The sequence below is a fragment of the Colias eurytheme genome, chromosome 25 (assembly GCF_061535395.1).
Source record: "Colias eurytheme isolate Ceu_HAF_F1 chromosome 25, ilColEury1 Martin Lab GWU primary, whole genome shotgun sequence".
Taxonomy (NCBI): domain Eukaryota; kingdom Metazoa; phylum Arthropoda; class Insecta; order Lepidoptera; family Pieridae; genus Colias; species Colias eurytheme.
The window spans coordinates 1,531,100-1,557,182 of NC_143004.1; the positions used below are offsets into that span (position 1 = coordinate 1,531,100).

General features: G+C 32.1%; 1 protein-coding gene across 1 annotated transcript in view; it reads left to right on the top strand.

The window, feature by feature from the left end:
* Positions 1-6,228: 6,228 nt before the first annotated feature.
* The window catches only part of Swim (Secreted Wg-interacting molecule), a 50,177-nt gene continuing 30,322 nt past the window's right edge, over positions 6,229-26,083 (top strand). Inside the window, exons 1-3 of the mRNA XM_090116126.1 lie at positions 6,229-6,492; positions 21,635-21,780; positions 22,596-22,776. Coding sequence (XP_089972252.1) covers positions 6,482-6,492; positions 21,635-21,780; positions 22,596-22,776 — 338 coding nt within the window. The 5' untranslated portion in view covers positions 6,229-6,481. The remainder of the gene's footprint in view (positions 6,493-21,634; positions 21,781-22,595; positions 22,777-26,083) is intronic.

Sequence of the window (26,083 nt, forward strand, 5' to 3'; positions counted from 1 at the left end):
CTGCGAAATTATTGCATGACCTTGGTAGTTAAGTAGAAAATGTCTTATTTTCTCCGAAATGCTTTCAAGAAGTAACAATAATAAACATTTCAAAACACCCCTGTCCCAAATACCTGTATAGTCGAGGTCCTTTATAAAAATAAATGCCGAATCGAGGCCATAACAATATTATGACGCAAACAAAATCTGTTTCGTGTAACATGTTTCCTCTTATTGTTAGGATTTTCCGTGTTATCTTGTCAATTCTATTTACATTAGTTTTGATACTACGAAGTGCGGTTTCGCCAAGATAAACAAGCGTAAAACGGCATGGAACCAGGCTTAGGCAGTAACAATTCTCATAAGGCCTAAGCTATGCTTTTCTTTTTAGATTCTTCAGTAAGCGAAGAGTAAGCGTATCTCTTGGCTTGTAAACTTGATTATTCATAATTGATAACATGACTGTTTATTTTCCTGACTGAACTAAGTAAATGGCTGAATTAGACACATAAGTCTTCTACACAAAAGCTTACCAATCGTAATTTTAGAGTCAACAGTAATAATAGTTAAAATATTCAATGTTTGAAAACGTTATAATTTCCTATCATCAATTACAACATGGTATAATATTTATGTACATCACACTATGTACGTGAAATAGAAAAAAAATGAAATAGGAGTACATAATATATAGAGCAAAACATTTTGTCTTTCCTGTACTATAAAGACGATGGTAGGATGGTATTCTCTGCAGAAAAACAGAAATTCATCCATGCGTTTTACAGGCACGTAAAAACATATACTGCTCAGACCTGACAGGATTGCAAGTAAGAAAGCTTGGATAAGGGTTAGAATGAACACATAACATCGCGGGAAACCAATCTAAATATATCCAAGAATGCTATGATTTACGAGTTCCAAACAATCTTGAATGAACCAGCTATTTGTTTTCAAATACATGATGAATTCATATTTTTAGTTCGTTACTAATAGACACTGAAACGCATATGAGTAATTGCTCTTGTGTCGTTTTTAATGTCACCTCAAGGTTTATACATTGGTTTTAGTTTTATTCCAAAGTCAAGAACAAACTCATGACTTATTATGATCTGTGATGTTTTGAGGTTAACCTTCCAATTTACTACATAAACAAAGGTGAACTAATTACCTAGTTATTATAGATATATAGTCCAGAGATAATGGGCGTAGGTTGTACCTATAGGTAATGCTCGAAATTAGCAAGGTCGAGAAGATCGCGAAAATTAACTCTATCATTAATCATTATCCATACTAATATTATAAATGCGAAAGTAACTCTGTCTGTCTGTCTGTTACTCAATCACGCCTTAACTACTGAACCAATTTGCATGAAATTTGGTATAGACATATTTTGATACCCGAGAAAGGACATAGGATAGGTTTTATCCCGGAAATCCTACGGGAACAGGTTTTTCTTTGAAAACGCGGGCGAAGCCGCGGCTATAAATTAAATTAGTTTTTTTCTTAGGTAGTTCAGCCTTTTGTAGTAAGTATTATGTTTCTTATATATGTCCATGTGCAAAGAAATTAGAAGCAACACAGAAGATATTCAACAATCACTCGACAATTGATGCTACTATTACAGCTATGGTTTCTATTTTATTACTTATAGCCATATTTGAGTAGAATTTTCTATATTTTACTAGTCATATTTTTGAAGTGAAAAGTTCTTTAGCGGCGTTGGGTATAAAATCTTAAACTCGCGTCAGGACACGTGACCTGATCGAAAAAGCGTAAGACGGATACCATTCCAAAATATCAAACATGCTCAACGTTAATAATCAAGTTTTCACTTCTGCCGGCACTCCCGGAGTGCAACCCGTCTTTTTTTATCACTAGGTAGGTACATAGTATAAAACAAAGTCGCTTTTTCTGTCCTTTTGTATGATTAAAGCTTTAAAACTACGCAACGATTTTGATGCTGTTTTTTTAATAGACATAGTGATTTAACAGCAAGGTTTTAGTATATAATTTATTAGGTTTTAGACAAAGCGGGTGAAGCCGCGGTCGCTAAGCTAGTATATTTATAAATGTCTTAGTCGCAGTAATAATGATGAATGGTACGGTATTTTATCAGTGAAAACAGCCTACGTAGTACGTATTTTCCAATTCTTATTTTATGTTTTGTTGCTTGATCCAAAATAACAAACTTGCAGCTGAATAAAGACAGAATAAGACCAAAATGTATTCATGCTAAAATTTATTGTCTTCATTGAAAAACATATGCCTTAATTGTCCGCCAACCCCAATTGCAAGCTTCTACGCGGTTATTGACCCAGTTTTATAGGGTTCTGCATTGTTTAATTTTGATAAAAATCTGGTAAAGTTGGGGTTTTAAAATTGTGTTATTTGAATTTTAGATGTATAAAATTAAGTTGACCCGTGATCCTCAGAGCAATCGAATGGCAAAAGACGCGGGTTCGAATCCCGCCTCGTGATCGATTTTTTATATTCTTTAAAAATCTACGTAAATAAAAATATTGTTATAATATACTCTCTCTCTCTCTCTCTTCAGTCTTTTTCCGTCCACTGTTGGACATAGGCCTCTCCTAAGGCACGCCATAGAGCTCGGTCTTCAACTTTTCGCCGCCATTGATTACCAGCAACCGTGCGTATATCGTCGCTTAACGCTTTTGTGATAAATATTATATATGATAATGCTGGTATTCGAATACAGTCGTTATTGCAGATACAATGAAGTAATTTTCTTTTTAGGGGAAATTACCGGTATTTTTATTTACCTACTAGCGGTCCGCCCCGGCTTCGCCCGTGGTACATATTTATGTTTTCTCTACATAAGAACCATCCTGGTACTTCAAGGAATATAATAAAAAAAGAATTATCGAAATCGGTCCACCCGTTCTCGAGTTATGCGCTTACCAATTTTGCGATTCATTTTTATATTAGGTATAGATTATAGATAATTGACCGGGGATTTCCATATTTTTTTTGTTAGTCTATAATAATATATAGTTATTGATAAATTTAAATTAAGCTTGTCGTTTCAAGTAGGTAGAGCTGAAATTTTTCAACCGTTGGCGTAATTTATATATTTTTTTAATGTTTCATTTTAATTATTATCTATTGATTTCCGTTACTATCTAGATCCGTGATCCGTGACTCCTGAAAGTGAAAATTCAAGGAAAATCCTTAAAAGTTTGCATGGGCATTCCAATGCAAACTTTTTAAGAAATGTTAAAAGATAAAATGATTTTTCAAGTTTTATTTTCCACATTTAGAGTTGTATTCCAGAATTTGGGTGTAGTATTCGCACTCAAAATTCATAAACCTACCTGTATATAAAATTTGCGATAGTATAGTAATTTATTTACTTGATATACAATTGTAAAAAACGTAAAAAATAAAAAAAAATCTATATAATATACGGAACCTTACTATATTAATTTTATCGTGTCACACTTCTTTCATACGTATTAAATAACATATTGGAGTATTCAACAAGATGCAAAATAACACGTGCTTCAAATTTTTATCGATTTAAATTTTTATCATCGAATCGATTAAAGAATCCTTGAGAAAATACATATTTTATTGTCTTACACGTCTTACGAATATAATAATATGTGAAAGTTCGTAAAAATGTTTGTATCTTTGTGTCAATTACCTACAGTAAGCCTACTATGTATTCTCGAATTTTGATATTTTATCGAATGGTAGAGACTAGAGATGTATTTAATATGCAATGAAAATAATATTTATACTGTGGCAGCACTGTACACTAGGAGAACACAAGAAGAAGTATTCTGTGGTATCGCTTCAAACGCTAAACGCCTCAAACTTCAAACTAAATGAAGCGATATGATTGGTTCTTTACAAACACATTCCTCGCATATTATTGATAGTAAAGCGCCCTAAAGAAGGAAATAATATCTTTGAGATTTGAGTGCGAAATTAAAACTAGAGACAATTTGAAAAAAAAAAAAATTCCATAGAAATTTTACGCTTTCAGTACCTACATAGCAAAGGTTTTATTTATTGACAGCTCTACATTATACTTACTCTATACTGTCATAGTGTAAGATTGTAGGCTAATGCCTAAATAAATTATAAATAAAATAAATAAATTTTATTTATAAATTAAAATATTTAAATGAATTAAAAAATAAATAAATTTAAATGAATCGGATACTAATTATAAATTAAATTAAATATTCACTATACGATGTGCTTTAACATTAATATTGTATTATTTACAGTATAATATTAAGGAAATGAAACATTTTTAATTACCTTGATATTGAACACAACGGTTTGTGGATTGCGGTGTGAAATTTCATACGACTTATAATTATTTTAAACAAGTATTATTATTTCATAGAAATTACACCGACGTACCTATTTAATTCGTCAATAGGCACCTAAGTATTAAGTATATTTTACTAACACTTCTTTTTCATGTAAGAGCTTTTTTAACCGACTTCAAAAAAAAGGAGGAGGTTATCAATTCGGCCGGTATGTTTTTTTTTTTTTTTATATGTATGTACACCGATTACTCCGTGGTTTCTGAACCGATTTACGTGATTCTTTTTTTGTTCGATGCGGGATGGTGTCGAATTGGTCCCATAAAAATTTTATTCGGATAGGCCCAGTAGTTTTTATTTTATGAGCATTTTTGTCTGTATTTGTAAATGTTGCAAGTGCAAGTTTGAAGTCGGTTGTTTTTAACGCAGTTATTGACTTGTTATGAATATAATATAGGTACTTTAATACCAAGTTTGTTAAAATTCGAATGAATAATTTTACAAATGCGATAATCAAATTCAAACTCATGAGTTTATATTCAAACTGAGAGCCTATAGTACGTACATAGAGTTGTAGAGTAGAGTGTTGACTGTTGATATAAAAACAATATCATAAACACAAATATTATTATAATACTACTCTAGCTCGGCAAACTTTATTCTGCTTTTCTCTTATCACTTAAGCATATAAAAATGTTTGCCGATTCTCTGACCTAGGTACCTGATATGCACACAAAATTTCATGAAAATCGGTCAAGCTTAACTTCAAACAACGCACGAGAATTTTATATAAACGGTCTAATCCGGCTTCGCCCGTGGTACATGTATAACGTTTTCTCTCAATAAGAACCATCCTCGTACGTCAAGTAATATTATAAAAAAATAATTAACGAAATCGGTTCAGCTGTTCTTGAGTTATGCGTTTACCAACACATTTTGCGATTCATTTTTTATAAGAAGATAGAATAAGGTAGATTAGTATGGAAGCTGTAGAGAAGCATTGAGATATACATATATGGAGACGACACCGCCTACATCACTTATGTTCCGCTCAACATACGCCACATGACGTATGTTGAGCGGTTTTTTTTAATGGTTTTAAAGTGAAACGCATCAAATATGCCTTCGTGTGTATTACGATATTGCACAAATAATACAAATAATACGGAAATGTGCAAAGGAATAACTTTCATCGGTAAGAACCTAACTAGATAATAATTTTTAAAACTTAGTTAGAGCAAAAAAATGGCGCACAGATTTTGTTCGTGGTGTCTCCTCCATACGTATAGTAATATTATCTCAATGTAGAGAAGTTATCTTTTTGCCCCTGGCCCTAAAGAATTTCAATCAGAGAAACAGATGGGAAATGTACCTGCCACTGTAGAGTGCATTTAATATCAACAAAGTAGATAAAATGAATGCAGATCCGAACAGATGCAGTTTGTACAAATTGCTGCCAAATTAAAATAAAACAACAGTTATAACTTTTTATAGTATTTATATTTTTAAATAGTATACTTACTGTTAAGTGTTAAAAGCTTAAAAAGGTATTTTAAAAATAAATTATTAATTAATGTCGATACGTCATTTGGTAGTGTAAAAAAAATGAAAAAAACTTGTAAATTCTGCAAAACCGATGAGCCTAATCAATTAACACTAATTGCTTTATTTATAACTGAAAAGCGACTATTCACGAGATTGCATTACGTCAATTACGTCTATTAATTCATGCTTCATTAATTCTAGTTGGTGGTTTGATAACTACACATTGACAATAAAAATCCCATGAATTGTGTACTAGTTCTGAATAAATATGATTGCGGCGGCTGCGTAAGCACTGAATCACGCTTTAAAAATTGAGACATTACATACCGTTTCAATAATACAAAGTTTGATATTAAACATATGTATATTTACCGCGTTATTAAATCAGGTGTGAGAAGGCGCCAAGCGCAGTTTCATTTGGACTAGCGCGCTACCCTGACGTTCAAACGTCAAGCGATTTTGCCGCGCAAAGTGACAGTTCGACTTTTTTTTTCGAAAGACTTTAAAATTTTCAGCCAGTGTTTTTTTAAAATGGGAAGATAGAAAAAAATTGCGTGAATTTTTTTTTAATTTTCTAAGACTGTAAATTCAGAATTTGCATTTTCGAACAATTTTGCTTTCTTTGGCTGTGTTTTGTTAGTGTTAGAAAGGCTGTCATGGCAAATACGTGAGTAAAATATTATTTTACGTATTAATATTTAAATTAGTTGTTATTCGCCTTTACTAGAATTTACATAAAATGAAAACACCAGGAACTTGCGGCGTCAAATATGAACCTGAACCCTTGGCAGAAATTAATGCCAAATAAAATGAAACCTACTTAGGCTTATTTTTTTTTAATAAATTTAATTACGGTATAATTATTGATATTTTTAATGCAAATTTCTTAAACCTTAAACTATTAAAAATTAAATGTTTATTATTTAAAAATACTATCTAATATAATAGTAATTTTAATTCGCTTGAAAATATTTAAAACGTAAAGAGCTCTCTACCTCTTCTCTTCATCTTATGACTTTTTAGTTTTTATAGTAAAAATAACTTTACACATATATTACATAATAATTGTGTCGGTTTGTTTATGAACTTCTAATGCAAAAAGTAAATATTAAAAATTGTTTTTGAATCTGACATCGGAACTCCTAAACAGATGAACTCTTGCGTGTGTTTTTTTCAAACAGAAAGTCTTGTATGATGCCTGAAATAAATTGCTCGATATCCTGAAAAAAAAGAACGAATTTTAAAAATTGCCATAAAATAAAATAAATAATAAGTTGGTAGCAAAAAAATACACTTTTTTTAGTATTTTCTTCTACTCTACAAGGGACTTTTTTATACGTAAACAAACATAAATAAACACACGCGATTTATTTATCCGACATTCCTCTTATCGTTCGATAAGGTGAGCTCAATCAGTTAGCTATGTTTCAAAACAATAAAACATTAATTGTTAGCTGCCACGTGCGATAAATAACTTGTTCTTTATAGTATAGTTTTTGCCAGATTATATTTCATACTACATAGTACTAGTTCAGGATCCATCGCCCATTTTTGCAAGTGATTACTATCAAGCTAATTTTCAGTGAGTAGCTTTATTTTGATGAGACGACCAATAATTTCATGTACGAAACTCTCGATTGTGGTAGCTAACAGAGGTAACTAGGATAAAATTTTTTGATTTGATGGTTCTCAAATATTTTTAAAATATAGAGTGATTCAAGAGGAAGGGTTTAGTATATAATTTATTAGGTTTTAGACAAAGCGGGCGAAGCCGCGGGCGGAAAGCTAGTGTGAAATAATAGGCTTTTTTTTTTTTTTTAATCATTTATTCAAGGCTTTTGAACGGCTATGTTACTGGGAAAACTAACTTGCGTAGGGTAAAATTATTAGAAAATCGGTCTTTATATTATTCTTTTTTAATTTAAATCGTGAAAAACAATCAAATTTTCTTTAATAATGTAGGAAATGAAGAAGATCAAAATCGCCTGCGGTTTTTTCGTGAAAGAATTAAATATCTGAAACTTTCGTGTTTATAATACAATCATTCAGAAACTACTGCAAGGATTTTGATGATATTTGGCATTGTTGTAGCTTATGTAAGTACCAGAATAACACTTGCTTTTGCACTTGTTCTGTTGGTAATTCCGCGTGAAACCACGGGGCACAGCTAGTAATATTCATATATTTTATTATTTTTAGAATATTTAAAAGTAAATTTATAAATATTCTAGTTCGTGAGCTCTAACACCATTGCAGCGTAAAGTAGTTGTAGATAAATACTTTACAATATTAAAGTATGTTTGTATAGCACTCTAAAACTGATGGATTGACTTTAGTATAACTTAAAAAGATTAGTAGATATTATGTATAAGTGTTCTTATACTTTATATGGTTAGGAGAGTCAAGGTAAATGAATATTTTATGAATTGCTATAATTTTTGACTACTTAGTTCTGACTTCTGAGTTAAGTTATGATAGTTACGAACGAGAGGTTTTGATCACAAGTTAGGCTTATTTTTTAAACGCTTTTATTAGCTACACCTCAATAATATCTTATATGTTACCGACTCCTCTAGACTCGATTTTGATCTACTTTAAAAGGACAGATTTCATACAAAATAATACATAGGTATTTTGTACACTTACAATATTAAAAATTTAAAAATTCGGAAATTAATTTTTTTATAGACACTAATTTATTGAATCGTCAAAGCCCTGTCGTTTGTATCTATGTGTTGATAACAATTAATTAAAATTCCTTGCGAATAGAACCTCGTGTAAAACCATGTCCCATATTTTATTTAGTATTAATATCTTGTAACATATTCTATCGCAAGTGACGTAATTGCGAAATACGAGCCCCAATGTTAATTATTATGTTAATGTTAATTAATGTTAATTATCATTATCAATTAACATCAAAACGGCTGTTTGCTTTGTAGCTCGGAATTTTTCGAATCGACAATAATAAAAAGAAACACGGAAAATATGTAAGGTAACGGCACCAGTGGTGGACAAGCATCCAGTAATGGACAAAATAAATATTAAATTTAAATATTAAGACCAAAATTAACGTTATATAATTTGGCAATACTTAAAATAAAAGTTTGGTTCATAAGCTATCAAAATACGACATTTCATCTTATTCGGCCAAAATGTTTGAAGATGGCAGAACATTATGTTTAGTTGCTGCGACTCGTTTCGAAGAAATCCGTTTTTACTAAGAAAATCCTTAAGGAAGTGAGGACACAATTTTGGTTATAAGCATTTTTGTATAAATGTCAGCAAAATTTTATATTACTTTTATTTATAGTAGTTAAGTGTACGAAATATTACACGATTTAGTATCATGATAGGTTATGTTGTTTAAATAAAATTCATCAGTGTCCATAACTGGATTTAATTCTATGGATATATCCATTTATGGACATATGTCGAAAATAAACTTTTTTTAAAGGTATTAATTACATGCGCTTTTCTGTATTGTCTTTTCTTTCTGATTAATTATATACCTATCGCGACCATTTCAAACATAGGGTTCCAATATTGTACAACAATTGTCCATGACTGGATTTGCTTTGGTTCCTATAATGGACATTGATATTTTTTGTTAAAATTACACTAATGGGTCCAACAACATAATATCTATCTAAACATGAAGGGTCATTATGTGCTGTGCGACTCGTTCTCGGCTTCATTCTCTATCACTGCGTAGAAAAGTCGCATACTTATGCGTATTGTAACGCATCTATCATAGAGAGTTCTCTGATGAACTGTTTGGATCGTTGTCTGCTGCTAAATTTCACCACCATACAGCACACACGCTTAAATTTCATCCACACCATCTTGACAACAGTTTAAAAAAAGCTTTTTGCCTCGTGCTACAATTTGGAATCCATATCGATGGACCGATCAGATTAAGGCTGCTGGCGGATTCAGATTGGCGATTCACTTCACGAGTGTAGCGGAATGCCAGGAAACAGAGAGATATGGCGGAACATCGTGAAGCGGGTAACATCTACCCCCCTAGAGTGATATGACGAAGAAGAAGAAGTCCCAAAATGGATGGAATGGCAGTACTTTTTTTAGTTATATTTTTCATCCCTGACTTATTGAGAAAAAAAAACATATTGGTGTTTCTTAACGGACATAACTCTTATTTTACGATGCATTTGTCCAATTTTTGCATAGACAATGGAAATTAAGACTGTTTTAAATATTATAAGTATGCAAAATAATTAATAAGTACTATTTTTTATAAATACATCCCCGATTTATTGTATTCCAATCATCATTTTCAAGATTCTATTGATAACTATAAGTCTTCTCCAAGTGTAAATAACTGGAGAAACAACATTAGGTACAGTCCATAAATGGGTGTTCATAACTGGATGTTGTCCAAAACTGGGTGTCCATCATTAGATTTTTCACTGTCCAACACTGGTGCAAAAAAGTGGTTTTTTAATTTATAAATAACTTCATTATTTATGCATTGTAATCTTTTTTCTAACATTGGTTACGTTAAACTAACATTGAACTAAAGGTATAACTAAACAATATCCAATAAAGTTAAAAAACCTACGAGAAATTTGTAAAAAACTTCAATTTTTTCCTTAATCTGTACAAGACTGGTGCCGTTACGTTATTCCGTGCAAATATTTGTGTTTCAAAAATGTTCTATAAAAAAATGTTTTCGTAAACTTTACCTGCCAGTCGCAGTGTTGAGTCTCTGTGTAATGATTTTTTTTTCGAAAAAAGCAGTTGTTGCCAGTGTTACAATGTTATATAGAGCTAAAATAAAAACGAATTAGGTAATTAATTGAAACTAAAAGTGTATTCACGGATAATTGCACGCCTCATAAGCGAAGCGTTGAGGTGGGTACTACTGTCACTTCGCGCAAAACATCTGATTTTTCAAACTTAAAATGTCTTTATGTATCATACATTGCACTTGTAAGATAATACATACACACACATATTAAGAAAAAACACTATTTTTAACGTTCATGATATTTTTGATGTCATTTTTGTTATTTAAACTAGTTAAAAAACAGTTTAAAAAAGTTCTGTCTTGGACGTCCGTGTGTCTGTATGTGCGGATCCTTTTTCTTGTTAACACGATAGCGACCGAAATACTTTACTAATCGAGTCTTTTTTTTTCTCTTACGCTTGAGTATGCTCAGGAATAGAACCCTTTCATTTTTCTGGGTCTGATTCGATGTGGTTTAATTGTTATTAAATAAACAAAAATAATAATTAATAAATATTTATTAAAAAAAAAATATGAGGCGTGCACTTTTGGATTTTCCAATTTTATTTTATTTTATGCCCTGAAATGCTACATAATATATTTTATTTCGCTAAAAACATATTATTTCACCTTAGAATTATATTCAACCCAAATAAAACAAAAGGATGAAACGCGTCTCTACATGAAACGCAATCATAATAAATAATCCGAAACATTGTAACGCCATGTTGCTAATTAATTTTATTCAATATAAATTTATCTCACACGCAAAATCGGTCATTTATCATACGATTCTAATTTATCGTCCATTTTTATTTTTTATCTGACCAGTATCCAGAATCAATCGAATTGCCTTGGCTTCAATTCGTATTATGAGCTATTTTATAATCTGTATTAGCTTTTATCTCTCGTGAAATTTATTGTTACGGTTTAGGAATAGTTTTAAAAATAGATTTTTCATAAACCCTTGACCGATTTTAATTCTAAGTGTGTTTTTATGTTCTCAACGCGCTGTGTTTATATCTTATTTTATTGTTTAATGTTTATGAATTACAAACATCTTACAGATACTTTAAGTCGATAGGCTGTTGAATGATTCTCTCAATCAGATCGGGAATTTTAGGGCACATCTATAAATAATTTTGCATGCTCCGTCTTTAGGGAAGTCAATAAAAACTGTAATCATTGAAACAAATAAATACATCGTCGTAAAAACTAGGTTATGTTCTCAAATAAAGAGGTGTAAAAACATCGTAAAATTTAGTTCACGTGTATTTAACTGTCATTAAAACATTAGTCTATTCCTTGGTCTATTCATAAATATTTCGCGCCAAACATTTGACATTACTTTTTTTTAAAGATGACATCAGCCGGCGCATAAATCACACTAGAATCCGAATAGCGTGCATAAAGTTTTTATACCTATTTACTATACGGTCGTTGGACTTGATTTTTATTCTGTGCTAAGCTTTTTGCACGTTTTTTTTTGTTTTCGTAACTGGACCAAAGTCGTGTTAATGCGTCTGGTGACGGGCGCCGGCTTAGCGGTAATAGTGGATGGGATTAGAAATTAACATTACTTTTTTAATAGCCAGCTGTCTCATTAGTATGGATATTTTTTTAATATTCTATTGTGGTTATAAATTTAGTATGACCCGGTTATGTTTAGGAATCGAGAGGGGTGTCGTTCACTGTAAATTATTTCTTATGTCATTAAGGTAGGTATGTAATTTAGAATGTGACGCAATTATTTGCAGGTAATACATGACGCTAAATTTATAAAAATAAGTAAAACATCTGCCAAATTAAAAAAGTCGACGTGAGTCAGACTTAGTCAGAAATATTTTGTGCACTTTTCAATATTATATCATTTACTAGCCTCCTATTTTAAATTAAAATCATATCTACCATTAGCTATAATAGCTCTGAAACTGTAAACAAATCTTCATAATCAAACACATTTTCGCATTAATAATTTTAGTAGGGATTAAAAAAATGTCTATGCCTTCGAAGGCGCGTACATACCAATAAAAACATTTTTTTTTCTTATGTGGCAATGAGTGAACACTGTTTGCCAGTGTCAAGTTAAAAATAACACATCTTTGAATAAAAAATATTTATAATCTGCCTTCATATACATTATGAATTAGAAAAAAAATCAAAAGACAAATTATTTCTTATCTCATATTACAAAAGTTCAAAATCGTTTCTTTTCGTGCGGCCAGATCAGCTGCGTTTAGTATTTACATATTAAATTCGTGCTGACATAGCATTTGATAATAAAAACCTTGAAGCAGTTGGATTATATAACAAGCAAATATACGTATTAGGCATCACGGAGGAATGTGATATGCCTAGTTTATTGTTTACATAGTTTTTAGTGCTTGGATATATTTTGACGTTTTTATTGTTATAAATTACGAGACTTATTCCAAAATTACTTATAATATCTGTGCCTCCAGTGAATAAGGGAATAACTCAAAAACAGCACTTTTCAGGAGAGACAAAAAACTGTATATCAATACTAAATCTTTAGTAATTCAAAATTTTAAGCTTGTATGTGTAAGATATGATGTTAGACTATATTTTTACATAGGAACACATATTGTAACAACCCCATAAATATACTTTTTTCGTGTTTTTTTGTAGTTGTGGCCTTATGAACGAGTACTTCATGGAACAACTCAATGTATTCACATAATTTTTTTTTTACTCTTTGCAATATAACGACTTATGCCCTTATGCACTATGTTCATAATCGCACAACACGACTTATATTATTGCCAGTTTTGGTTTTATAGAAATGATGTGACTTATTATGCTTGAAATTTGTGTACTTTATGACTCAATTGAGGCATTTTAGTGGAAAAACTATGCACGTAGCTTGAAAAACGAATGAAATCAACGGGTTTTTTTTCGTTATTAGATAATAAAAACAAAGCAACATTTAGGTATTTATGCATTTAACCCTAGAAGTCCAATCTACGTAAATTTGACGTATGAACTCTTCTATATTTACCATCGAATCGCTGCAAAATCCAGAACCAACTTATTAGCCGTCGAGACCTAGCAGTACATAGTTGGCTCATCCAGGTAAATTCCGCCATTTGGTTGTAAAGAGGATGTTGTGCGTCATTTTGACGTATAATTGGGCTTTTCGTAACTTTTAAGATTGTTTCAAATTTTTATTTTGTGATTTATTTGAATAATTTTTTTCCAAGTCACGTTTCACATGATATCTATAGTATTATACTATAGATTGTGTATAAAATGGGATCCAGACAACTTTTATACTAGGACGAAAAACCTTCAATTTTAGTAAATGACGATTATTGTCCTCCGCTGGATTTGGACTTCAAGCAAGGGGATTGGGTGGCTGAAGATGTTGTCCGGAGTAAAACCGAATATGTTATGGGGTTTTGTTACCCATGTATAATGAAAGTCGTAGATTGTAAAATAAACGTTTAATCGATCTTTCAATAATACAGTACTATGTTGTTAATGCTATACAATGTTTCACCAGTCACCACAATGAGCCTAGTCTGTACAGGTTAGCAGGAGACAATCATTGAGTATTGGTATTAAATACGTATCAACTGCGTATTGCGTTTTGCGTATTAACTATTGTCCTAGTGAAAATTAATCGTCGAATCAATTTAAAATTCGATCAAGTGTGTTCCGTTTCGTAAAATATAGATAATAAAAGTGGCAACGCCACAATGTTATGGTGGTATACATTGAGGATACAAGCACTATAAAGAGATAAGAGAAGACCGAAAACCATATTCCTGTATGTTCAGTTAATACAGGAAAAGTTATAGGTGGTCAGTGGCGATTTTTTACGGCATGATATAGAATTTTAACAATGTCTATATCATATAATATCAATATAATGTAGATAAATAAAGAAAATACAATGAGCCGCAAAGATTTTATGCAAAATTAAGCACAGATTTGAAGGTGCCTTGGATGCAAATACGACTTGTGGCACGCACTTTGAAGAGACTCTACGTGACAATAGCCCAATTTTTTCAAAATATGTGGTACCAGAGTATCCATAAAATGTTTACGAAAATGCAGGACCAAAGAAGTATCGATATTGCGGATTTTTTTCCTATCAAAAAGGCAAATTACCAAAGCACAGTGGCTAAAACGCTATATGCGGAGAAAACAATATTCATAATTATTGTCAAGCTTGGTTATAAATACTTTTTTTTATGCGACTATTATAGACTATAATATTATTGTCTTGATTATTGTAGTTATAATTAAAAAAAAAAAAATTAAAAACGAGTTTTTTTTTTAAACTTACCCAATTATTTAAGAAGAAAATATAAGTTTAACATTTTTGTTGGCTTTTTTTAGATGATTCAATTATCGTTCTGTATTTATATAAACAAAGAGTATAATATCATTAAATGCACTTAATGTGTTAACTGTATTTTTAATATCTATTGCAAAAAATAGTTAATTTCCATAGAAATATATTAGTATCCCAAGTTAACTGATAAATACCTTTTTTAAAAAATATAAAGATTTGTTGTTGGAGATTTATTGAAAAAAACGATTTAAAAATAATAAGGAATAGGTATGGTGTGTTGTTTCCGTGCAGTATTCAATTAATAGACCAATAGCAACACGGCATTAATGCCAAACTGTCTCATGTCGTCACTTGAACCAATGACACTAAAAGAGTTGTTCCTTTATGCTCATGTTAGAAAAATGACACAAATGCGTTTATACTAAAATAGTGTTAGGACTGATGGAACAAAATGAATTAAGTCTTTATTCAAAAAGTATAACTACACATAGTCCATTGAATAAAAAGTTCTAGAGTGCGTGAGTTAGTAACGTAAGATGTTTCTTCGGAAACATGTCAAGAGTCCCTAGGTAATAAACATACTAAAACCCCGGGACAGGGTTTTAGTATGTGTAGACCCCCCAATCCGGGGAGCCCCGGAGTGGGGGGAGGGGGGGAAAGGGTCCATTTTTTCATTTTTCGCTTAAATCTCAAAAACGGTACATGTTAGAGAAAAACTTTTAAGGAAAAGTTGAAAGGCCATAAAATTATCTACAAGTTGTACCTACATCATTTTTTCCTATATCCTACCGTTTCTGAGTTATACGCAGTAAAAAATGATTTTGGCTCAAACAATTTCCCCATACTACACATCAATCGATCAAAAAATATTTCTTTCTTCCAAAAAACTCAAATGTGCAACTTGTTACCGGTACTGATAGATTGCTCTTAATTAGATCTATAATTGGTAAAATAAACACATTCCTCCATGGAAGCCTTTAGGAGGAATCGATTGTCAAAATATTATATTAGGGCAGTTTGAGTTACTGAACTTGATCTTTTTATTTTTTTCTTCCAAAAAACTCAAAAGTGCAACTTGTGACCGGTACAGATAGATTGCTCATAATTAGGTCTATCATTGATAAAAATACCAGATTCCACCCCGGAGGCGTTTACGGGGAATTGAATTTTATTAGGGTAGTTACGATACTTGGACTTTTTATTTTTTTTCTTCCAAAAAACTCAAAAGTGCAACTTGTGACCGGTACATATAGATTGCTCTTAATTAGGTCTATAATTGGTAAAATAAACACATTCCTCCATGGAAGCCTTTAGGAGGAATCGATTGTCAAAATATTATATTAGGGTAGTTTGAGTTACTGAACTTTATCTTTTTATTTTTTTCTTCCAAAAAACTCAAAAGTGCAACTTGTCACTAGTACTGATAGATTGCTCTTAATTAGGTCTTTAATTGGTAAAATAAACACATTCCTCCGTGGAAGCCTTTAGGAGGAATCGATTGTCAAAATATTATATTAGGGTAGTTTGAGTTACTGAACTTGATCTTTTTATTTTTTTCTTCCAAAAAAACTCAAAAGTGCAACTTGTGACCGGTACAGATAGATTGCTCATAATTAGGTCTATCATTGATAAAAATACTAGATTCCACCACGGAGGCGTTTACGGGGAATTGAATTTTATTAGGGTAGTTACGATACTTGAACTTTCTATTTTTTTTCTTCCAAAAAACTCAAAAGTGCAACTTGTGACCGGTACCGATAGATTGCTCATAATTAGGTCTATCATTGATAAAAAAACCAGATTCCACCATGGAGGCGTTTAGGAGGTATTGAATTTTATTAGGGTAGTTACGATACTTGAACTTTTTAACTAACTACCCTAATAAAATTCAATTCCCCGTTAACGCCTCCATGGTGGAATCTAGTAATTTTATCAATGATAGACCTAATTATGAGCAATCTATCTGTACCGGTCACAAGTTGCACTTTTGAGTTTTTTGGAAGAAAAAAAATAAAAAGTCCAAGTATCGTAACTACCCTAATAAAATTCAATTCCCCGTAAACGCCTCCGGGGTGGAATCTGGTATTTTTATCAATGATAGACCTAATTATGAGCAATCTATCTGTACCGGTCACAAGTTGCACTTTTGAGTTTTTTGGAAGAAAAAAATAAAAAGATCAAGTTCAGTAACTCAAACTGCCCTAATATAATATTTTGACAATCGATTCCTCCTAAAGGCTTCCATGGAGGAATGTGTTTATTTTACCAATTATAGATCTAATTAAGAGCAATCTATCAGTACCGGTAACAAGTTGCACATTTGAGTTTTTTGGAAGAAAGAAATATTTTTTGATCGATTGATGTGTAGTATGGGGAAATTGTTTGAGCCAAAATCATTTTTTACTGCGTATAACTCAGAAACGGTAGGATATAGGAAAAAATGATGTAGGTACAACTTGTAGATAATTTTATGACCTTTCAACTTTTCCTTAAAAGTTTTTCTCTAACATGTACCGTTTTTGAGATTTAAGCGAAAAATGAAAAAATGGACCCTTTCCCCCCCTCCCCCCACTCCGGGGCTCCTCCTAGTGTCCCGGGGTTTTAGTATGTTTATTACCTAGGGACTCTTGACATTTTTCCGAAGAAACATCTTACGTTACTAACTCACGCACTCTAGAACCCCCTTGGAGGGACTCATTCAATGGACTAACATACGTCTTTGTGTTCGTGGGTACTTTTGACTCGAGACGAATAGTTCCTTTGCGATTGCCTAAAATGATGGATAAGGTAACTTATACCGTTAATCACACCCTACTTATACCGTTTGGGTCATTCGAAAAAATGGGTTAGGACGCAGCTAGAGATATGACCTTTTGATATGTTGTGTATTTTGACGAGCTGAATCCAATGGTGCAATAAAAACCAAAGGGAATAACTCGTCTTACTCCCTTATTCACTGGAGGCACAGATATGTTTTAAATTCAGCTCCTGAATTGATTGATTAGTAGATGGATGGATGATGATGATTTTTAAACGACTCTAACAAAAGGTTCTGAATTTAATTGCCCGCAGTTGTTGTCAAACTTTGAGACTTTTTTCGATTTATGAAATGTATTATGAATGTTTAATTTATGAATTGTTTAAATTATGTCCAGCATTCATAGAATTACATAAAGCAATGTAGAAAGAGATATTTTATTTTTCGTTATTCACTTTTATGAAACAAATAAACTATGAAAACAATTGTCACGCATATTATCAATTTTACGGATTACAATACTGTATTATTTAAAGGATTGGAATTTTCTCATTCCAACACTTGTACAAATATTACATTAAAAATGTAATTTTGAGGTCAAATCGATCCTTGTTCGTTGTTAAAAACTCTGAGGCTTATGAAAGAAAAATATTCGTCATATAACTAAATATTATGTACAAGAAAATACTTAAATATCGTGTTTCTTAAAGAATTACTTTTCGTTTGGAATTACATGAATAAAATAAAAAAAATATTATTACTACCTACCTACTAGTAATAATATTTTTTGGCGCGCACAGACTTATGTGCCGCGGTTTGCCGTTTGACCCACGGATGAATCCATTCATTCTCAGGATATAATATTTTCCTAACCTACTAATATTATAATTGCGAAAGTTTGTGAGGATGAATGTTTGTTATTCTATCACGTAAAAACTACTGAACCGATTACAATGAAATTTGGTATGTACTATGTAGGTAGCTGAAGACCCAGAATAGGACATAAGCTATAATATACTTTTTAACCCGGAAATCCCACGGGAACGGGAACTATGCGGGTTTTCCTTTGACTACGCGGGCGAAGCAGCGGGTGCAAAGCTAGTATAAAAATAGGTGTCTAGTGTATTCTAATACAAACAATATCAACAAAGGCTACTTACCGCCCGTTTTGAATATATAATTACGTATGCGAATTGCACATATCGTTGACCATGTTAATCTCACGTCCGAAGCATCATCCTTCAAACTTTTTGCAGTTAATTATCTATTTAACAAGGTTAGAAAGGTCAAAGAGGTGACATAAAAATGGTGAATTCTTTAGAGATTATATTCATTATAATATTAACCTTATCTTATGATTCTTATCACGATAATCCATTTATCAGCTGGAGGTTATGTTTACAAACTTAGAGGACAGATTTAAAAATAAATTAATGAAGCAATTATTTCTGTAGCTTATAAGTTATACTGGTATATAAGCTACAACACTGACAAGTATCATCAAAATCCGTTCAGTCGCTCTTGTGTGAAAGAGTAACAAACATACAAATTATATTGTTACAAGCATTCGCGTTTATATTAGTAGGATTCATCGTTCCACACAAAGCTGGTCACCATAACACTTTATGAATGGGTACTTATAGAAAATAGTACTTATGAGAACATTTTATTACCAAAATTTTAAATTTAATTTCCTGAAATTCTGCCGCTAGTGCCGCTAGTGCCGGCGCGGTGGTAAATTATAAAAATTAATAAAAATATGACGATTCAAAAGTGCTTCTAGAAGTCGAATTGAATGCATAAATATGAGTGTTGAATTAAAATTTGAGAGCCAAGCAGGTATCTTGGAAGCAATTTGTTTTTTTTAAGGAAAAGGAAATAGATAAAAAATCATAGAATTTCCTATTATTTTCGAGAATAAAATTGAATGATTAGAGCTAGAGTGATAGAGTGCATTCGTAATTCATGCTAGAACGTCTTTTATCTTTAAAAATGTCATCAAATACCAAATATTTTTCTAATGTAACCGCTTATAAATATTTTTCGCATGAACACTGAGGTTATCGAACTAAAGGAAGTAATTTATTACGCATTTCGATGCAGCTGAGTGTTTTTAAATTTACATTATACAATTTATTGTAAATTTTATGATGTTTTCATTCTTACGTGTGGTGACTATTATATTTTTCAAATGTCTGAGTGTTTATGTGTCTGTGATATGTGAAAGTATTTAAAATAATGTTTAAGTATGTTTTTATAGCTTTTTCTGTAACATAGTTTATTTTGAGACAAGATTTAGGTATTTCGCGTGGGAGCCCATAGAGTGTTCTGTTTGTTCTTCTTAGTTTTTAGTTTCCTATCAATCAAAGGGCTATAAGTACAATCACGTATAACCCAATTTATAATACTTATAAGTAAGAATTATTATAACATGTATTCTTAGCCTATGATACAAATATATCAACATAGGCGAACAGAAAAATGTCTGAAAATCTTTTATGCAATGTGCGCAATGTGCAACAATATAATATAACAGATTACGTTTTAAATAGTCCTGACTCCTGACTCATCTCTACTTAGTTGAGCTTTCTAGGTCATAAAATAGGTCTAAAGTTTATCTAACAATTATATTCATATGTGTAACAGATGTCGGCACAATAAAAGCTGTTCTAATTCGCACGATATAATATGTCAAGTCCAGTCCGCCATTTTAATTTATGGAACATTTTTTTAAATATTGGCCAAGGTCTTTTATATTTGTTGTTTATGGACATATGTTTATTTTTAAATGTGTACAGAGAAAAGCATAGTTTATTAGATACTAGCATACCGCCCGCGGCTTCGCCCGCTTTGTCTAAAACCTAATAAATAAAATTAGCGTAATGATTTTAGTATACATAATATACTAAAACCTTCCTCTTGAATCCTCTATATCCTTTAAAATAGCTGCATAAAAATCAATTGTTATAAATTATTGTTAAATATATTCTTAAAAAAATCAGTTTTAAAGATTTAAGAATTTCAACCTCGATCTTGAATTTTTACTTTGGATCCAATATTTTCTTAACTTTCATTAAAGTAAATATACTGCTTTTGAATAATTTTAAAATAGATTTACCCTGCTACTTGAATCAAGAAGCGAATCAATGATAGCGCTGGATTTCAAAGAAACAATTGTATCGATAATTGATAATCTGCGGTACATTGACCCATTTCTACGTAAACTATCGATAAATATCGTGTAAATCAATATTGTTCGTTATTTCATAATCCTTTCAAGACTTAGATTCAATAAATTTTTGCCCGCGACTTCGCTCGTATGCACGTATAGCGCCCGGCAAACTTCTTGGCCAAAAAGTAGCGTGGTGGGGGAAGTTTGCGCATCAAGTTTTAGTACATTTTCATATGCGCAAGCTTCCTCTACAGCACGCTACTTTTTGGCCAAGAAGTTTGCCGGGCGCACCTAATTTACCCTCTTTACGTGTTATTTTCACATAAAAGTATACCTAGAAAATAATATAGGTTCAAGCATTTAAACATTAAAAAGTTTCGTATCTTTCATACTGACTACACAAAGAAAGGTGAAAAAAAAACTTATGTCAGGGACTATAATCCAATATCCATACTAATATTATAAATGCGAAAGTAACTCTGTCTGTCTGTCTGTTACTCAATCACGCCTAAACTACTGAACCAATTTGCATGAAATTTGGTATGGAAATATTTTGATACCCGAGAAAGGACATGGCTACCTTTTATTGCGAAATATGTACCACGGGCGAAGCCAGGGCAGACCTCTAGTTATAAATAAACAATTAGTTATACTACTTTGGTTTGATTTGCTTTCCATAACACAAGCGAAAAGCTTAGTATGGGATCATATTATATTGTCGTCTGTACCTAGTAAATGTCCTGAAATATATTATTTATGTATTTCTATTTCAAACAGAACCAAATACATAACCACCTCTCTCTTACAGAATCCACCTACTATACCTGTTCGCGGTACTGACGGCAGCAGCTGCGTACCACCGACCCGATTTACCCCCTGGACCATACTGTGGTCTGCCATCTAACAACCAATGCTGTACGAATCGAAAAGACGATTGTTCACATAGAATACTTGGTGAGTAAAGTTGGTGGAATGGGTGAAATTAATGATATTAAATGTGCTAGATAAACATAGTTTTTATAATAAAATGATAAAAAAAGTTTTATTGAAAAATATAAATATCTCTAATTCCTGAACATTTTCGCTTATAACTTTTTTATTTCTAGTTCTACGACAAAAAGTTACTGGACCAAAATTGTAGAAAATTTAATTTGCAACAAATATTGTTAACAATTTTTTTTATCAGATAAATAGTTTAAGAGTTATATCGTAAAAACCATTTCAGCCGCTATTTTCAAGATGGCGGCCGTGGGACAAGGGTGGCGACCCCACAAACTTGGTTTTAGCTTACTTACACTGACCCCCCTACACATCAAAAAAATAAAATTGCGTCCTCTAAAAAACGCAAGGGTTAGGCCTAAAAATGTAACATTTCAATGGACTATATACACCGTTTGTACACATTATTACCTATTAGCTGTAGGTACTTTGTGTGTCTCTATTTATTTTGTGTGTGCAATAAATAATTAAATAAATAAATAAATATATACCTACCATACTAGCTGCGCTTCGCAGTTTGACCCGAGTGGCTCCGCTCCTGTCAGTCTTAGCGTAATGGTACCCTATAGCCTTCCTCGCTCAATGAGCTATCTGTAACACCGAAAGAATTTTTCAAATCGGACCCGTAGTTCCCGAGATAAGCGCGTTCAAACAAACAAACAAACTCGTCAGCTTTATAATAAGTATTAGTATAATTTTTTTGTTCGTATTTCTCGTTACTTCGTTTTTAACAAGTCTTTCATATCTATAAACGATAAATTCTCTTTCAGACACACTATGCTATTGCGATGAATTCTGCAACCGCACCCGGGCCCACGACGACTGTTGTCCAGACTACGAGTCTGTCTGTCTGGGCATACAGCCGGAACCAGAGTACCTGATACAGCCGTGCGTGTATAGAAACCGGCAGTACTATCCGGGAGATAAGCGGACGGAGAACTGTAATACTTGGTGAGTTTATCTAGCAGATAAGAGTTAAGCAACTTATAAGTAATTGCAGGGTTACTCCATTTCTAACTGGAGAAAGAAGACGTTTTCTTCTTTCTTCAGAGTAGAAGCCATACGAATTTTCGTGATTTTTGGTTTGGTGGATTTATTTCAGAATGAATTAGAATAATAATCAGGTCACGTCATATCTATAATATGTAAAAGTCTATCTGCAAATGCTAAAACAATTATAAATATTCTTCTTCTCTTAAATAATGGCTCCACCCAATAAAAAGGGACTTCGCCAATGTCCAGTATATATGGGAGAAACAGGACATTAAAGTTGACACAAAGAAGGGCGGCAACTCATTTTCATTAGGAATTTAATCCCAATCTCTTGAATAATAAGCTCTTACATTACTGATCTAAAATACACAATGTTACATGAAACGTAAGAATAACTATTAAACGAAAATCTTTTTACATTGATATTTAAAACAATTAACAACTAAATCATCTAAGCAATATACGCACTCACAACATACATACAAACAAATACAAACGCCCGCATACTATAATATAAAACAATAGGCCACCAATCTACAAAACTATTTAAATTTTAATTGCCAGTTAAAACAAACCAATTTTACGACTTCTTAAAACAAAACACCTTGTTATTTTATGAACTTTAAACGTACCTGTCATATTAAAATTCTTTTATATAAATAATAGCAACACTGACCCTATTTCTTATTATTTATACACTTGTGATCTTGAATCTTGACAAAAATATATTAACAAGTGACTTCGTGGTCTAGTTTCTTGTTTTAGAGCGTGTAACACACTGAAACTAATGTTTGTTATTGCTCGACTTCAAAAACGGAGGTTATCAACTCGAACACTGGAGTAAATAATAATGGAACTGCAAATTATTCACTTTTTAATCAATCTACTAGAGGCTCTACAGAGAGTTCTTAATTTCCTCTTATGTATAATTAAAAAGATAGAGCTAAATAGAATAAAATCAATATAAAAAAATGTATGGAAAACAATTATAGCGGTACAAAAATAAATATGAAAAAAAAAAACTCTATAACCTATCATATACCTATCTTAATCTTCTTATATATAAAATTCTCGTGTCACAATGTTAGTCTGCATACTCCTCCGAAACGGGTGGACCGATTCTCATGAAATTTTCTGTGCATATCGGGTAAGTCTGAGAATCGGCCAACATCTATTTTTCATATGTACCACGGGCGAAGCCGGGGCGGGCTGCTAGTAATATATATAAATCCCGTGTCACAATGTTTGTCCTCAATGGACTCCTAAACCACTTAACCGATTATAATAAAATTCGCACACCATGTGCAGTTCGATCCAACTTGAGAGATAGGATAGTTTAAACATGTAGGTACCACGGGCGAAGCCGGGGCGGACCGCTAGTAACTATATAAATGCAACTTTTTATGCAAATCTTGTTTCGATTAAAAACATAATTTCTTTTATTAAGTGGTCGTTAATTTATATGGAATGTCTAAAAATGTGTTAATAAATGCATATCTAGATGCACGATGAATTAGACCAATCTTAAAATGTTCTAAAAATTATAACCTCAAAAGTGCTTATAAAAAACAGCTAATTGGCGCTAAATATGGACGCGCCAGCTTAATTCGTCAAGACCTTCATAACATTAGATTTATTAATCAATCTGATGACGTCACACGATAACGTCATATAATATTTGCCCCGTTATAACATTACCGTAATTTTTAACTGATTGCTGGCTGAAAATAGAAGACATTTGGTTTTACTAGAGATAACGAATAGTGATATCTAGACAGCACCTTTTTTATTCTGTTCCTATTAAAATATTAGGCCAAAGACATGATTTCGAACAAGGCCACACCCCGGACACTCCATACAAAATTATCGTTTTGACATTCACATTGTAGAGACTGCAAATGTGTGTGTTAATGCTTTATGGTTGACACATTTTTGACTAGCGTAAAAAAAATCGCGTTTATCTGATGAAATACATCCGTAAACAGCACAATATCTAACCATTTTCTACGAAAAACGATAATCACAAATCCAAAATAATAAAATTACTTTAAGTCAATTTGATTAATGTTGTCAATCTTCGTTGCGTATCGTCCCTGTAGAAAAATGTGGACCATTTTTAGACTGATCGTGCGGGGTGAGGTAAGTGTTTAATTTTGGCGGGAGGCGGAGAGTGTCCGTTCTGTAGCGTTTAGCTACTATTATGTATTCTGTGACAAGGATATGTTTTTGTAGCAACATTTTAGCAATTAAACAAAACATTCACGTACTCTACTCGAGAATTAAGTACCTAATTAAAACTACACAAAAAATACACGTACCTAGATAATTTATATATTCGTTATGTATAAATTCAAATAATGTTGTAAGACTGTCAATTATTACAAATTATATCGACAAAATTTAATTGGTTCTGGATATCATATCTTTCACAAATTCCACATTTAGTAAACTTTAGTTCAAACAGGTTACATTTTGCAAGCTGGCTATCTGGATAGCCCACGCTTCATATCCTGTTGGTAAGGTTGGCTTGTTTAAATATGTGGAGGCGGGAAAGTTTTAGAATTTTCATTTAAAAAATTATTCGACCTAGTTTCGGCTCTATGAATCGGGTCTATGGTTTGGCTGTTTTGGTTCTGGATACGGCATAACAATAAATGACCATGGACGTATAAAAAAAGATGGACGGTATATCGGAGTGAAGCCTAGTAATGGCGGCGAAACATCCATGTGTGTGTGCCATGTTGCCATGGCAACAGCTGCTGTCCTGATGACAATGGTGGCTGTATTTTTTTCTATAAATTTTGCCGTAATAATTTTGTCATTAAAACATAAAAGAAATAACTTGCTTCCCTGTGTAATGTAATCCCTTGTGTTTTGTTATTTAAAATTGTACTGTTGCGACACCATTTAACCACGCAAGACGGCATTTTAAATATTTTTTGTGAAACAGTGACGTAGTTAATCAGTCGGTAGGTAGTTCACGACGTAATGGCGGCCGACTAGCTTACTATGGTGAGAGTGTGTGCGTGTTTAATTATTGTCTTTACACGATCGCTAGCTTACTATGGTGGCTTCACGTTGTTTGTACGTAATACGGCGTCCGTCTTTTTTTATACGTCCATGTAAATGACAATCATAAACTGTAGACCTTTACAAAAAAAAAGTCGATTTAAGCGACTAAACGACTAAAAATATATTTTTTAAATTACCTATTCACAAGATAACATCTTTAAACATAAAAAAACAGACGAGAAAGTACATTATA